The 17,665-nt window shown below is 37.3% G+C and overlaps 2 protein-coding genes across 5 annotated transcripts in view; both read right to left on the reverse strand.

Annotated features, from left to right (window-relative positions):
- The window catches only part of acot7 (acyl-CoA thioesterase 7), a 117,657-nt gene that overhangs the window by 73,996 nt on the left and 25,996 nt on the right, over window positions 1-17,665 (reverse strand). For all 4 annotated transcript variants that reach the window (XM_004916190.4, XM_018095453.2, XM_031905178.1 and 1 more), the window contains 1 exon segment: window positions 16,999-17,155. In XM_004916190.4, coding sequence (XP_004916247.1) covers window positions 16,999-17,155 — 157 coding nt within the window.
- On the reverse strand, window positions 1,672-3,566 carry LOC100124775 (uncharacterized). The gene is given in 1 exon segment (NM_001102754.1): window positions 1,672-3,566. A coding segment is annotated over 1 exon segment (1,314 nt). The 5' UTR covers window positions 3,086-3,566; the 3' UTR covers window positions 1,672-1,771.

The raw sequence follows: 17,665 nt of genomic DNA on the forward strand, positions 1-17,665 counted from the left end.
TCTTTTAAAAAAAATATGTTGCATTTATTGAATTAATACTTACCAAAACCAGAGCGAATGCCAAATCATTGTGATTGATTGGAATCGATCGTTCCATGAATATCATTGTTAAATATACCCAAATTTGCTTGACAAAAAAGCAAAAGTTTGTAATTACAACGGACTAATCTGTCTGCTCAGACTCAGAATGTTAAACTTTATCCCAACTGCCTCAGAACAGAGGACCAACCAATAATTCTGTAACTAGTTTCCAAGGTGAGAAGTCACACAATTAACTTTATGCTTTTTTAAAATCTGTATATTTTCACCATGGTTTTCTGTAGATTTTCTTCATACAATGAGTAATGAGCAGCAGCCATTATGCCTTGTCACAGATATATGAAAAATAAAAATGTAAAAATGATAACAGCCAAGAACACAATTAAACCCATTTGCTTAAAAAAAAAAATATAAAGTATATACACTTTCCATAAAATAAAGTTGATGTGTTGATAAAATAATGTGGCGCAATTGGACTCATTTACATGTTCAGATCACTCATCCCAGAGGTTTGTTGCTAGGGAAACGGGACTTTCAATTAGTGGAACAGCTGCAAGGGGTGTGGGGTGCTATAATAAAGCTGTTAGGAATGTAAGAGGCAGTCATACCTAAAAATAGCCTAGTCTTTCATTAAGCTGCACACTTTCACCATAAAATAGTTTTAATAGAAAAAAAATGTTTGTATTATTCTAGAGTTGCTCCATAGCAGTGGATACAATGAAATTGTTTCTCCAACAGAGAGCTAATCAAAGCATTTATAAAGGGGTGTTATTAATTTTATGCCAGACTAATGCAAAGCACTGGGGTAGCAGGGCACACTGACCTACAACAGCGCATCAGTTGTTGAGAAATTTAAAAATCCAATATGCCATAGTGAGCAGGATCAAGCAGGGAATGCTTGAAAATTGTAGTTCAACAATTACTAGTACTCAGAAGGCTGCTCTATCTAAACATCAGACAATTAAGGGCAGAGCCTAATTATTTCCTAAAGGTATGAATAAAGCAAAATATTTGTGCATTTTATTTTGGCTCATGTTGACACAATGACAGTGGAGTAACAACAACGTGTTAGGTCCCCCACAAAAATAATCTTCGGAACAGCCTGGTGCAAAAAGCAGCCTCTACCTGGCCCGCCCCCTGCCTGCCCGCTTGTGTCCCCCATGCCCTGCTTGCTCTGGGGTAGGTAAGAAGGGGACTGGGGAAGGGTTTTTTTTTAACAACTATAGAGGAAGCAGACCCCATGGTCTGGGCCCCCTGTCCCCCGCAGAAACTGCATGGTCTTTCCTTATAGTCTGCCACGGCATACTAATTTGTTGCTCTTTCATTACACTCATTCCACGCAGACTCGTCCGTTTTTGTACAGACCCGTGTGCAGCAGCAAACCAGACTAAATCCAAAAATTCAAATCCAAAAACGTATATGAACCCTGAACTGATTCAAATTATGGTAAAAGGGGAAAAAACCCCACTGTGTGATATGTGTATGATCGATGCAATTTCCTTAATCGTGTTGATTGAGTTGGGTTCCTGCTAAAAATGTTTGGATTTAGATTTGGCCTAGTCCCCAACTGAATCCAGGATTCTGTGCAACCCTAGTTTTAATGGATAGCTAAACACAACTATAATAACACAGTTAAGTGAATATGGTTTTATTTTCGCTTTTAAAAACATATTGTCGTTGATATAATTGCTTATCAGTTCATGCTGTTTCCTATCCAATCTTTTTGAATATCTTATTCTTCAAACGGAGCAGCAGACCAATCAAGGAGTTCAGCTTCATGGTCTGAAAGCAGCTCCCCACTCTCTGTATCAGGATGATTTGCTACGTGTGTTGGGCAGACACTGCTTTGTTGAAGGGGCTGATCAATCTGCAGACTCCCCACACGCAGTGGTTTCAGTAGGCTTATATTGTTAAGGTGACACTCCAGAAGGACATATGCAGCAACAACATTGTCCCTCCGTCCTACAATTATAAAGTTTACTAGATGCCCTTCTGTGGACAGATATTCTTCATCTTCAGTACGGATATACACAACACCAGATTTTTTTGCAATTTGCCGAATGAAGTTTCTGTTTTTTGAAAAGGCTTTTCCTACCAAGATTTGCGACACTTGAAGCTCTTTCTCTTTGAATTCCATGTAGGCTTTGGCTTTACTCACTGACTCTCTGCTGTTTCCATAAATATGAAAAGTGCGGTTCTCTTGATCAAAGTCAATTGCTATTATTCCTGGTATCTTTTTTGCTTTCTGAATGTTGGAGCCCTTCTTCCCAATTGCAAGACCTATTAGTCGTTGTTTTACCATGACCTGGTCATGATATTTAGCCGAGAATTTCTCTAGTTTTTCCCTGGCCTTTTTCTTGCCTACCTTAAGAAACTGCTTGAGCTTAAGACTGTGGAAAAGGTTGTCTTTTAGCATGTTTACCCATTTCCCAGTAAATTCATTGGAAGACAAAATGATGATCTGGCTGCTCACCCAGTCGTACCTTACAGAAAATGCCCCGATTGCCTTTTTAAAGTCTTCGAGCAGGAATTCCTCTGCAAACACATGCTGTAAATCTGTGGGCACGTCCAATGTGACTTTACAGAAATCATTTTTTCCTAACGGTTTGTTTGGATTGACCAGACGCAGTTGTTTGATTGTGACATTCTTGGTATAACGATTGCCATAAGCTGTAAATGCTACAACAATATTTTCCTTCATTCTTTTTAAAACCTTAGCAAGCCACCAGCACCGTGGCTCTTTTTCATTTACTCTGGTATATACCTCTACTTCATTACCTACACTGATATTCCTATTGTAAGAAGGAGGAGGTGGAAATCTTACATCTTGGAATAGTATTCGCTTCTCAGCCTGCCAGGTGTTTCCAACAGCAACAGTGATGGCATCCTTGTGTATGTCTCTGACAAATCCCTGATAGAAAGCTCCATTGGTGCCCCTCACCTCTACTTCAAGCTCATCTGTATTGCTCTGTGGCTTTGCTTTGGTCATGGGTAGTATAAATGGCAGGTCTCCCCTTGCCATGGCTTTTCCCAAGGTACTCAGCATGATGGGCACAAGTTCTTCTACTACTCTCAACAAACAAAAATAAAAATTGCTCTTCTCGCATGAAATCTGCAGTCACTCAGGTCCCACCTGTTTACACAATGTGCCAGCAGCAGACTGAGACCATCTGGTCAAATTCACCCTGAGACCTTACTACTCATTCACAGTTGCAATTTTGTCAACATCTTTAGCTTCCTGTACAGTCTTCAAGCAAAACAGACACTATACACATTTCTATTAATGTGCAGTATGCACATTAACAAAGTATCCAGTTAAGGTATATGTTTCATTTTCCATTTTTTAGGTCATTAACTGTGCCTCTGCTTTCAAAAGTTAGGTTGACAGTTGATACCAGTTAGTCATAGCTGTCTTTAGGTGATCCAGGCAGGTTAAAATGCCCTGCACATAGTAGGGTCCCACAAATCAAAAATACCAGGAAGTGTATGTGCAATCTCTCTTATATTGCACTACAAGGGGTGTAGTTATTAACATTGGAGATAAACATCACAGGCAATGTTGCCCATAACAACCAATCAGATCTTTGCTTTTGTTTTCTAACTTGCACATGACCATTCAAATCTAATAGCTGATTGGTTCCTATGGGCAGCATCACTGGTGATGTTTATTAACATTAATATTATCACTGGATATGTTAATATATATACCCTCAAATGTATCTTATCTGTGCGGGCACCATGGCAGCATCTTTATAAGTAATGACAATGACAAGTATGACAATCAAGGGATGGCAAATGACAACAATTATGCCTTTTTAATTACTGTGAATATTCCTGCATGTATACAAAATCTTTTTTTCCTCTTTTAGAATGCACGCATGAAGGAAAGTTGTGTTGATACAACTGCAATTAAATAATTTACAACCTGTAAGTATTTTATTTCACTGTATGCTGAACATTAAACAGGGCCCTTGCCCTACTACTACCATAACACTACTTCAGTAAGATATCATTGTTAGTATGTGTAATCTGTTAATAATTACAATATGATGTAAAATGCTCAGAAACACCCACCATGACATATACTTTATAATATGGAGAAAGGAAACTTTTTTTGATGCCAAACACATTGGAACATTAAGCCTGCTACAATCTAGACCAATTTACATCTATGTCTAGTTGGGATGAAGATCCGATAAAATAACATTGCTCACACCCAGCTTTAGTTTACTTGCACATGGAGGCTTTTGGACTGATTTGCTGAAGCACAGATAATATGATGCTTCATATCTGGGCCAGGGGGGTGGAGATTGCCTTGCAGGACTGAATGAGAAGTGTGGGCTTTCTAGCTACTTACTCTCCATGGACCATGTACTCTGAAGTGCTTTTTTTGTATATTACTACCCTGTTTTCTCAAATGGTTGTGGGTATAATCCATAGATAATCACATTTCATTGAGAGAAATACACTGACTCTTAGATCAGAACTTTTGTGTCAAATCTGTGCTGTATTTGCAACAGTTTCATTTATCAACCATAATGGTATATAACAGACAAAATCATTTTGCTTTGATGTGAAACAGTTTCAAGTGAGTGCTATTTTGCATAAAATCTGGCATAACGCTTCTCTCTGGGTTATTAAATATATTGTGTAAATAACAGGGGGTTGTAGTGAAGCAGATCCAATTATATTACAGCATGCCTGTGTTTATGTTGCTCAGAGCCCTCTAGGGAAAGAGCTGAAGCATTCCACCGTAGAACATGACAATAAAGCATTTTGTATTGTAGACAAATAACAATAAAGTTGCCGGCATGATTACCCTGGTAAGTGTGTGTTTATTATAGCTGATCGTAAAACAAAAGAAAACAAAAGAGAACAAAGAGAGAAATAGCACAAGGCACCTGGATCTAATAAGGATTCTATGGCTTATTAATTTTTATTTCTAATATATATTTGTTAGGGAAATTACCAATGTTTTTGGTGCTTAGTTTCAATGCATGTCAACCTAATTGTTTTCTATGCTTGATCCACTTCAAATAAAGGGGGTAATTTACCAGTTATCTACAGAGCGCTTGGGCCCAGGTATGAACTACATCAGGAGGCACACCCCAGCCCTCTCCTTAATGCTTGTCATAACATAGGTGGTAAGGATAGGGCGCTGATGTATGCTGGTCCTCCTGTAACTGTGTACCTTGCATGTCTGATTGATACCCAAGGTACAGGGCAGGAGAGGGGATGCCCAAGTGCTCCCTCTTTTGAACAAAAAAAGGCTGCCTAACACAGGCAACACTTAATTCTAGGCACAGTCCGCTGGTCTGAAAAAGAGGCCTGTGGATATTAGCACAATGCCCCACACAGCGTGCAAAGTGCAAAAAAATGTCCAGTTTGGCCATTGGTTGCCAAACTGGGGGCTTAGAGCAGTAGCTGTGGGGGGGGGGGATGTAGGTAGAATGCATCGAGGCCTAGTTTGAAGGTCAATTAGTGTTATATTTTGGGGAACATTTATTTCCTGCATATTTCTTCAATTGTTGTCCAATTGTTCAAATAACAAAATTTTCTGTAACCTTATTATTAGGTCAGGGGGGCCCTGACCCCAATATAGTGGACGTCAAACAGGGGCATAAACCAAAACAGTTTGAAAACCACTGTGATTGGGGAATGGCTGCACAACAAAACACACACAAGACACACTTAGTTATCTGGGTATTTAAAAGAAATCCTTGTTTTGTGGAACATCTTACAATCAGAAAAGCTACAATTATTATACATAACAATACAATGATATCTGGATGTATTTAGCGTGAAATGCTAAAAAGTCAATTCTCCACATAATTATGTACATTTGTATATGCTTTAGGAGTACTTTTTAGGGAATTTTGTAGAGGATAAACTAGGTTGTTCTAACTAAGATAACTGATAATGGGACAAAACTCAATAAAAATATTACATGTTATGAAAATTAGTAATTATCTATGAAACTGCAGGTGGGACAGGTGGGACACATGGCAGAACGGGAATGAATATGGGGCTTAAACCTTACAGCTGCAATCATATCCGATATAAGGCAGTTGGCCCATCTACAAGAGGGCTGGGCAACACATGTAGGAAAATACACAAAAGGGGGGTTGTGGCAAGGCAAAGTGAAAATATATAAGTGTAATGAAAGTGCAATTGATCTGGCCAAATTAGCTACAAGTCTTATGCCTTTTAAAATGGGTCTGGTCAATGCTGTGGTCTTGGCAATCTCTCTCCTATAAAAGCTAATGGCAGGGTAGGACTAAGTTCTGTACTGAAACCAATGCCCAGGTCAGGAGACACTTATGCCAAGAAATGCTACTACCATGCAGGGAGGTGCCAGCCTTTCAAAATATGACCGGAGTTAAATAGTTAGGACCACCATATGGGGTTTGCCAATTTTATGATCATAGCTGTAACTAAAAACATCTGTTTTGAAAATACTTGACCTTGCATAGATACTAAATAGCTAGTGAAACAGGGGACCAGGGAATATGCATTGATCCATCCCCTCTCTTTTGTATGCTTGCAACACATGTAGGATTGAGTGTGGTTTCTACATATTACAATATTTTTCTTTCAAAGGGCTCACGAGATTATATGGGATCTAACCTTCTTCACAAGCTTTATTTGCCCAAGGTATACATAATTCTGAAAAACATGATAGATAAGCCTTAACATGTAGCTATTTGTCTTTATGTCAGTATAAGCAGCAATCGTGGGTCATTTATATAAAGTAATTGACTATTCTTACAAGAATGACAGGCTTGTTTGCACTTAGGGAAAGGATATGAAATAGATTTGCGATGAAGGCCATTTTATAGTGAACTCTTCTGTCTCATTGAAAAGGAAAATTTCAGTCAAAAAGAAGAATTAATGAATTTAAAGTTTAAAAAGTATGCTTAACAGCATAAGAACAACAAAGAACTTGAAAAATATCCGCTCTGTAATGTTTCAGTCACTGTGCTGAGCTCATCAAAACAAAACGTTCAGGACAGAAACATAAGCAAGAATCAAGGTTACAGCCACAATTCCATACTCTGCAAATCTAACCCAACAAGTGCAAAGTTTCCTACAGACATCTGAAATAGGCTGCAAAGTTTGTTCATATTGACTCACTAAAGCCATGGAGGTACTTGCAGGAGCTTCAGTTTTTTTATTTATTAATAATAAACATGCTAAAAAAAGATTTCGTTTTTTATTTTATTACAAAGAGCTTCAAGGACAACCATCTGTGGAAATACCCAGCACAGTGTGACAGGAATTGTCACATTTATTGTGATTTCTAGTTTCTCACCTCTGCTGCAATCCTGCAGGGGCGGAAGGTGCCAGCGTTGTTAAAAAGGTTATTCTGAAGCATGTTATTTTTGGCCTAATTGACTGTGGGAATGCCCCCCCCCACCCGCTTCAGTTTTAGACAAGATATGATAATTCCTAGTTTGCATTTAAAGTGATGGGACACACATGGTCATTTATCACATAGCCACAAGCAAGCGGTGGTTCAGCTCATGCATAATGAAAAGGTTAGAGCCCAGAAAGCACATTAAGAGGTGTCACAATAATTATTTTCTTCCTGTAAATTATAAAATCCTAAAACAAAGCAGGTGATAGATATTATGATAAAATGAATAAGACGCTGCATCGTTTATAATAGTAATTTAACTATGACTACCGAATTTAACAGCTTTTCTATTCTTAGTGTGTCATTAATGCCGGAGCAGTGAGGCTAAAACCAACCTACAACATGTGAGAAAAATGAGAATGTGGATATATGCATTTTTAAAAAATTGTTGGTAGCATAGCAGTGATTCATTTTGTGCTGCAACCAGCAAACTGACATGCAAATTGTAAAATCGTGGAACTGTGACTAATTTAAAGACATATAAAATATTCCAACTAAAATATTCACAGGTATGGGATACGTTATCCGGAAACCCGTTATCCAGAAAGTTCTGACTTACAAGAGGGCCATCTCCCATAAACCTCATTTTAATTTAATAGTTAAAATTATAGATATCATTTATTTTTCTCTGTCCAGGTATAAGATCTGTTATCCACAATGCTCAGGGTCTGGGGCTTTCCAGATAAGGGATCTTTCCATAATTTGGACCTCCATACCTTAAGTCTACTAAAAAATAATTTAAACATCATTTAAACCTAATAGGATTGTTTATCCTCCAATAAGGATTAATTATATCTTAGTTGGGAAGTACAAGGTACTCTTTTATTATTACAGAGAAAAAGAAAATCATGTTTAAAAATTAGAATTATTTTCTTATAATGGAGTCTATGGGAGATGGCCTTTCCATAATTTGGAACTTTCTGGATAACGGGTTTCTGGATAAGGGATCCTATACCTGTAATAATAAAGCAGTACTTACTTAAACCCAACAAAGATATAATTAATCCAAATTGGAGGCAAAACAATCCTATAGTGTTTAATGTTTAAATGATTTTAGTAGGCTTAAGGTATGGAGAGCCAAATTACAAAGAGATCCCTTAGCCAGAAACCCTAGGTCCTAAGCCTTCATATTCCAGTTTCCGTTTCAAAGCACTGCCTGGTCGCTAAGAACAACCCCTTTAAGCAAAAATCACTGACAAACCCAAAACAGCGATTGAGGAAGTTTTCTTATAGAACAGATATAACAATGTTCTATTACCAACCCACAGCTTATCTTTAAATTAAATAAGCTATATGGTTTTAGCTTCAGGGAGAATATCACCCACATTAAACAATCTTTATGAGTTACCTGAATAGCTCTTTAGATAAAAAAAAAGGTTTGCCTGGTGTGAAGCATGAAATGGCGCTCTAGAATTTAGAAAGGCTCTCTTTCTTTCTATGGAACATTTTAGCCTATGTTGAAGAGGTCAAACAAAGAATTTGGAACAAAAGATGTGAAGACAAAGCAATAAAATACAACTTGTGTCGATATTTGAGCAATCATCACACATCCATTCGCAGTTGCCATGTGTGAAGCTGAAAATGGGTTTCCATGGTAACAACTGCTTAGCAAAGAATTTTCAAATAAAACCAAAGCCAAAGGTTCACAGCAAACAGGGCTACAAAACCAAGATATGGAACCAGCAAACAGAAATGCCAGCAAACTGATTCTAAAGTAATACTACCACCAAACAAAACATTTTGGCACTTTTTTGTTGTCCTATGTTTCCCTCCTCGCTGCGGTTGGAGTGATTATTGCAAATATTCATTATCTTCCATATATATGTACAATTTGTTGTACTTGATCTAACAATTTTTGTTGCGGAATTTGAAAAAGGACACTCCAGCCACACATGTGACGACCATATTAATTTTGTTCACTCTGGGTCTTTACTCTTTTTTAGTCTGGTGTTACTTCGTCACCTGGTTGCTGGTTTGTCAAAGGCCCAGTATGGTTAGCCTTAACCTTTCAACACTGCTTTGAGACTTATGAATACCTTGTCTTTAGACTCTGTGTTGGTTATGACATTCTCAACCTTTTGGTGTAGAACTGAAATAACCCTTAGCCTTTGTTCTGGTGGGAGTGGTTAAGAAACAGCAAATAGTAATCCATATGAGTGAGTTTCCTGCATTCAACAATATTACATTTCTACTCTATATTATGTTTATAACACAGTGCAAAATGCTAATCTTCAGTCTTGCATATATTTCCTTTTGAACTTGATGTTTTTTGTCCACCAAGTTTATTTGTTCAGTGAAAGAGAGTACCTTGCGTTTCAATTTTAACCCAGGTGCCATCTATATATTTTAACCATTAGCTAGTTGATTTAGTTGAGATTTGTATGTTGTACTTTTTATTTCAAAATTACACTGTTTATATAGCAGATAATTCACTCTACCATTTCAAATTGTATTCTCGTTGCCAGACTATTAGTGGCAAAATGGGCTGCAGTCAAAACACTCCAAATTTGTGGAAGTTGCATTTTAGTGCAGGGGCCCTCACGGATTAACCCAGTGATCCCCAAACAGTGGCTCGTAAGCAACATGTTGCTCACCACTCCCTTTGATGTTGCTTCCAGTGGCCTCAAAGCAGATCTTCATTTTTGAATTTCTAACTTGGAGGCAAGTTTTGGAGGCAAAAAGACTACCAAACAGAGCTTCCTGTAGTCTGCTAATCCACATAGGGGCTGCAAATTAACCAATTACAGCCTTTTTGGTCACCTCCATGAACTTTTTTCATGCTTGTGTTGCTCCCCAAAGTTTTTTATATTTAAATGTTGCTCACAGGTTAAAAAGTTTGGGGACCCCTGGATTAATCCATGCTTCCAGGTGATTACCATTCTATTGCATAGGGGCTATTTTTGAGCTGTCAGGAGCTACTGAAGGGACAAAATTCATGCCATGTGCCCATTTCCTTACAAAATTTTTATGGATATGCTTGCAGGATCAAAGAATAGGCTTCTGCGGTCTGCACAGTGCAGCAAGAATCAACAAAAAACCTCCTTAAGAACAAGCATAGATGTACACATCCCCCTTCCTTTGTACCGACAATTCCATAAGAACTCTCCTACCAGCACAACAATCAGTGGGCGAACGCTACAGAGGAGGTTTGTTTATTTAATGTGAATTAGGTCCATCACGAAGAATGCACAATAACAGAAACAATGCATGTGCTAAATAGGTTTATGCAAAAATAACACTGTATAATACACAGCATTATATGTATAAATCTATTGCAGAATATGCATATATTTTTAAGGAACTACACATACATGAAATCAAGTTTGTGGTAAGTCTCCTCGGGGATCACTTAAAAATGGATTGTGCTTTTGAAACAGCAATACATGTATAAAACAATCAATCAAAAGCAGGGTCAGTGTGAGTCTGTAGGCACTATTCAATACAATTACATTTCATTCATACATAAACCATTTCATAACTAATAAATCATTCTTATTATGACTTTCTCATAACTGTATCCAATGGGAAGGCAAAATAAAAAGAAACACAAGGTTGCCTATAGGCAGTGGTATAATATTGGCAATCTGAAAAAGTAGAATGTAAATCAATAAACAATAGAGTAAAAAAAACTCATTTATTTTGTCTTGACATTACTGTATTTGTGCAGGAATTACCTGTTCTGAAAAGGTTATAATGGCATAAATCATAGTGACTGCTAATCAAACAGATGGATGTTTGATGATAAGAAAATATATAGTACCGTATTTATTATGAGGGTTTATATTCACTTTATTTTTTTTAAAAATGTTTAGTAAAATCTATTGAAATAAGATAACCATCTATTGAAATAAGATAACCAACTACATTGTTGGACTGGCCCACCAGGATACCAGGAAAACAACCAAATGGTCATGGTAACAGTGGGCCCTCCAGCTCACCCAACCATGTGACCTTGTCACCACCCTTCTGTATGAGAAGAGGAGAAACAAATGGAAGGATGGATTATAATGTGTAAAGAGCAGAGTCTAGTGCAGCATAAAAGATGAGTGAAGAGTTAAAGGAGAATGCAAGTCAAAATTTAAAAAACGCCACACTTTTGGCTCACCTAATCAAATATTTACTTACTTCACATTTCACACTTACTTCACATTTTCTAGAACAGGCAGCCATCTCTAAAAAGGTATTCTCCCTTCCTTTCCCTCCTTGCTTCATACTGCACGTGTGTTTCATTCCCTCCCCCCTCCCCTCTGCCAGATCCGCTTCTGATTGGCTGGTGGGCATGTGTAGCGCAGAACAAGAGACAGGATCCAGTTACACACATGCTCAGAAAATAGGAAAGCTGCCGCTGGCAGCCTACAGGAAGGGGAGAGAGATTTCAGTGATGTCTTCACACTGCTGTAGCCTGCCAGCACCATATCTCAGAGAAGCAAGCAGGGATCTGGGAATTTAGATATGCAAAAATAAATTTAAAAAAATAGTATGTACAATGAGCCTGTGGTCTAAGCTTTTTTGATGGGCTTCTGGCATTTGAGTCCAACACACTTTAAGTTGCTCTTTAATGTGTTGAAACCAGACCAGTAGCAAAGTCACAGCAATCTACATGTAGATACAATTGTTAAGGTAGCTCTTTCTGCAAGATAAGTAATTTCCATGTCACTTAGGAAGCTAAGTGTTGCACTGACTAGTTAACCTAACCTAGCAACGCTTTACGAATTGCTCCAAAACTTAAAGCAGACCCACAAAGTCACTTTTCCATTGTGTTCTTAAAGGTTGTGGCATCTTCTTCAGGCTAGGTTATTTACCTACTTTACTGGCTGAATAAAACAGCCGCTCTGAGCACCTTTAGCAGTAAGTGGTCTTAAGCCCAGAACTGGGCCACTAGACCTTCCACTTTTTCCATTTCTAGTTTAAATAAACAGATAATTCCATCCAAAGAAATTATGGGTTAAATATCTTTTAAATTGGGGGAAGGGGTCTGCCCAAGACATATTAAAAAATACTGGCCATGCAAAGAGTTCCATAAATTATATCCCATATACACCAGGGGGACTAGAATAAGTCTTAAGGTGCCCATACACTATAAGATCCGCTCGCTTGGCAAAAAATGTGTTATTTTAAAATAAACTTCAGAATTCCTTTAGCTACCAGTAGGAATATATCTAGATTACATAGTCATGTTCAGTACACAGTTTCAATTATTGCAACCAATAAAAGAATAAAAATAAAATGAGTACATTTAATCCACTTACTAGAATTTTCCGGAAGGAGCATATCAAACACCTATCAAGTGGCATTCAGGGTGGGCTCTATCATGTTAAAGAATATGGATATTACATTTGCTCTGCTGAGATTGCATTATCAAATTAATAATATGCTTTACTGAGCTAATTTGATTGCCTTAATTACAGTCTTAATAGGGAAGCCAAAAGGCTTTATGGCGGCTCCACATTTCACAAATGAATGTAAGATTTGTATCTCAGCAGCATTTTCTCATGTTCTGATCTGATTAATGCTACACATAGTTCAATGTTTCTATGTCTTCTTTCCTTCAAATACAACTATGGGATACGTATGATACAGAAGCCAGTTCCACAGCGCACTCTTTCACAGGGCACTTTAATAACAAAAGATCAGCATCTTACCAATCCTTTTATTGTAATATATAGTGAGGAGATTGCCTATAAATCTGGCACTATTAGTCCAGTCAAAAGGTCAGTTATGCTGAGATCTGGTATGATCATTTTACTTGCTCCCAAGAAGACTGTTGTAAAGGCCAAAAGAAGATATATTTTGGTTGAACACTTATTTATTGATTTTTTTATCTAGTTAAAAAAGTAAACGGCACTCATCCAGTGTTGAGCCAAAGAAAGGGTTATGATTTCCATGAAAACAAGAAGCATTTTAAATGTTTCTTTTTCTAGTTGGAGCAATTTGTTGCCACAGGAAAGATACATATCACAGTAATTCCTCAAGCACAGATTAAATAGATGTAGTGGAGTTTATAAATAACAGTGTATTTGAAAGAAAAATCAGAAAAAAATTGCCACTAGCTTGTCATATACATTCCATGTTATAAAGACATTATTTTCTATGGAGTTAAAGGGATATCAACGCAATAGGTTAATAACATATTACCACATTGTTTGGTAAACATTCACATATGTATAAAGTCACAATTCAATTTAAAAGGTAAAGTAAAAAAGAATAAAATGGGGAGGAAAGCATACTCAAAATCAGGTACATGAGTAGAAGGATGGGTGGCGGTGACTTTTATCAGACAACTTTCCCTATGTAACACATGTAACAGTCCTCTTGAAAGAATAAAGTGCCAAGCAGAAACAATGTGTAGATATTTAGGTAAAGAATTGTTATATAAATGATCTATTACATGATATGCCAGGGGAAAAATATTTAAGGAAATGTATAAGACGAATTCTCAAGAAACCTTGTTAACTCATGTAATACTAAACATGTCCTTAGCAGATAACCTTGTCCTGATCTTGGTAAGGAAGATGGATAGTCTGGATTCAAGGAAAGCAAGCCAGCTGGTCTTTCCCTGTGAAGTCCCTCTCCATATAAAGAAAATTAATGAATGTTGCAAGTGTAAGTGTTTAGGAACACTGTACAACAGATAGCTATTGCTTCTAGATGGTGTGTAACAGGAGTACACCAGGCCTTTGTGGCTTCAGTAACATAGATATGGGACCTTTTCTGTTAACTCTCCATACATTTTGCAGTAAAGTGGTGAAAACATTTCTCAAAGGTATTATTTAGGTATGGATTTGGATAGTAAGGTCCAGAGTAAGCCAAGTTTTTTTTAATACAGCAGCTTTTTAACTCTGAACTCTTATTAGTTGCCTTTTTCCCCTTGCAGGAGATTTATTTATAGTACTGTTATTTAAGTACTGACAAGAGCAATCACTGAGCCAGTAGTTACAGGGTGCACAAAACTTGTAATAAAGGTCCTACAAATGCAAATGGTCATTAATATGAAATACTGGCTATGAAACAGTATATCCCTTAATGTATAAGCAAACTTGTGTCTTCAAATCAATAAAGCATGAATATAACTTACACATGCAGAATACAATTTAAAACCAGCATGCTAGGCCTGGATGGGGGAAATTAGCTTATTTCATATTTAGTAAGAATGTTGGGGACTGAAATAGGTATTTACCCCCTGGTTTGGGGAAGAATATTGTTAAAGCTTATTTATAAAGTGCCAAAATATACCACATACCATGGACTGCAGAACACAAGCAGCACAGGAAGTGTTAACAAACCAAAACCATCCTAACTCATCTCTTCACGTGGTGTTTTCACTGTGCCAAGCCATCTTATAATGTGAGTAATAAATGCCAATACAAATTCAGACTAAGTACATTCCCTCCATGGGAATTCCTGTACCAGTTTTAACAAGCAGCTACCACTGCATTTTAATTGCTACTGAGGAAAAAGCCTTAGAGTTGACTTGGAATTTTTTTTTTTGCTAGGTATCAGTGTTGCGCCATAAAGAAATACTAAGAAGATGTCACATACCCAGAGCAGAAACATTACTTATTAATACCAAAGTTATCCAATAAGAATATAGCCAATCCATTCAAGCAACCTCAGAGTGCATTCGTGTATATAGAAACTCTGTTCTAATAAGTGAATTTATGCAGACTCTATTATCTGAAATGCTTGGACCTGGGGATTTTTCTTTGGATCTCTATACCATAAGTCTACTAAAAAACAAGTAAAAAAATAAAAAAAAACCAATAGGGCTGGTTTGGCACCAATATGGATGCATGCAGTTTAGTTACCATAAAGATTAAGCTACTGTTTTATTATTACAGAGAAAACAGAAATAATGAAAAAAGATGTAATCATTTGCTTAACACAAACTCTACTGGAGATGGCCTTCCCATAATTCAGAGCTTTCAGGATATTGGGTTTCCATTTCCATTTCCCCAATTTGAATGCAAAGTTCCAATAAAAATAGAAACAAAAACAGCTATTATACATATAATATTGACGATTAGCTTAGATTCAATTGCAATTGATTTCCTGCCATGGTCTGTTCTGTTTGCATCACTGGAGATTTTATGTGCTTAAATCAATATGCTGAATACATATGAAATTGGTAATTATCACACAGAATTCATTCTATCTCCTTGCTATAATTGCTGCCATGTCACTTAAGCTCATTTCTGAGCACAAGTGCAGTGTGCAAAGTGTGCAGTCTCCTATTGAGGAGCACCTGTAAGTGCTATGTTTTTAATGTGAGAAACTTGGAGATTATTATGGTTCTCAGTTTGTCTACCAGTTCCACTGACCTCTATAACAAGATTTTATTTTATTTTATTTTAATCTAATCTGCCCTAACAATGTGTTATATCAGATAATATAACCAATACTTTTAAACAGTAGTACAGCACAGTCCTTTAATAATACTGTCAGTAGCACCTCATCCAAGCCCTGTGTGACGCAGATTGTTTGCATAGAATGGAATTTATTATTTACCTTTTACAATTATTAACGGAAAAAGAAATTTGAAAAAAAAAACAGGGAAAGAGAAAGTGAGCATATAAAGTGAAAGAGAGAGAGAGAGAGAGAAAATAATTCAAAGGGCAACGTTATAGTGAAAAGGTGCTTGTTGCCACCTAGGTCCCCTGCAAAATCCACAGCAAAGGGCACACTGCAAGATCAAACAGTGGATATAATTTATCTTTACATTACTTCTAATGGCAACTGGTAAAAATGGGAACACTCTCCTTAAAGGCTGATGTCCACACTAAAACTGTGTATTTGCAAAATAAAAGAAAATGTAATTCTAAGTAACATTCCAAAATATATATGACATTTATTGGTTATTGGTAAATGCGATTAAAAAGCAGTATTTATATATACTTTCCTGTTCCCTGGTTCTGACTCTTGAAACTGTGTAGCAGAATTCAGTTCCTTCCCTAGGTCTGTTAAGCCTTCAAGCCGGTAACCAAGCTATTCCTCTTCTGAACAGGTTAAAGCTTCTATGCTAAACAGTCCTAGATATCTAGTGCTACAACACCAATACTAGGATCTAGCCCTAATCTGGCTAATACTTACAAGGTCCCCTACATGGACTTAAACTTCTTCTTGGGCCTATACACACCAGAAGGAAGAAAGGGTCAAAATTATGCCTCTTGGACATTTTGTATATCTCTCTGCAGAGCAACACCTAGTGAGTAGTTACTGGCCGATTACCTTTAAATAACACAATACACCGCAGACTGAATGTTAACAAAGGTTGATTGACATTACACCCCAAGGGGCAAATGACCAGACATGAATGTATTTATATGCCTCTTTTGACATTATTTAAAAATTGTAACCTAAAGTTGGGCGTTTTTGTGTTGTTATAATGTACCCTTTTTGCTTACTTTACTGCCAAGCTTTTACATGCAAAATACAGGTAACAGCAATGCATATGGTGATCAGCATATTACTCCCTCATTTCTGTTGGAACACACAAGACCTGAAATTGAAGTTAGAATCTGTCACACAGGCAGCGCTCTACCTACCCGTTAAGATGTTTTCTGCCATGACATTAACTTGAACCTCCACTGAGTGCTTAGAGGTATAGGTAATTTCGGCACTGACGTGACCCACTTCTCCAATGCACATCGGTGACAGGAAGTCAGTGCGTTCCACGCGAGCCAATGCAGCTACACATCGCTCCTAGGGAAACACAAAGCAAATGTAACTCATATAAAATAATATAGTCTTTCATCTAGTTGCTCAAAGCATTGATCTGGTCTGTGACCTAACAATTTTCAGCTGGCAGAATATACATTCTTCAATTATACATGCATGCAGTTATCACAAGCATGGTTCAGTGGGCAGCCAGTCAAGCACAGAGAACGCTACAGGCATTGCACGATCAGTCTTCAGACTCATCAAACTGCATCTAATTCAAAATGCAAATAAGATGATTGTTAGGTGTGCCGCCGGTTGCAATGGCAGGCTGGCAAGATGATTTTCTTTGCTGATGCCAGTAACCAAGAGGGCCAGAGGCTGGTACTGACCTCAAGGGGCATATGCATGGTTTACCTATATACATAATATAGTGGAAACTAATTGAAAAGCTACAAGATATATAATGGCTCATTTAAGGACAGGTAGTAATGTTCAAAGATGCAAAATTCCTGCATCTCCGGTATGGGGTAGAAATATTTGTGCGAGAGTGTA

The sequence above is a fragment of the Xenopus tropicalis genome, chromosome 7 (genome assembly GCF_000004195.4).
Source record: "Xenopus tropicalis strain Nigerian chromosome 7, UCB_Xtro_10.0, whole genome shotgun sequence".
In the NCBI taxonomy this organism is placed as follows: Eukaryota; Metazoa; Chordata; class Amphibia; order Anura; family Pipidae; genus Xenopus; species Xenopus tropicalis.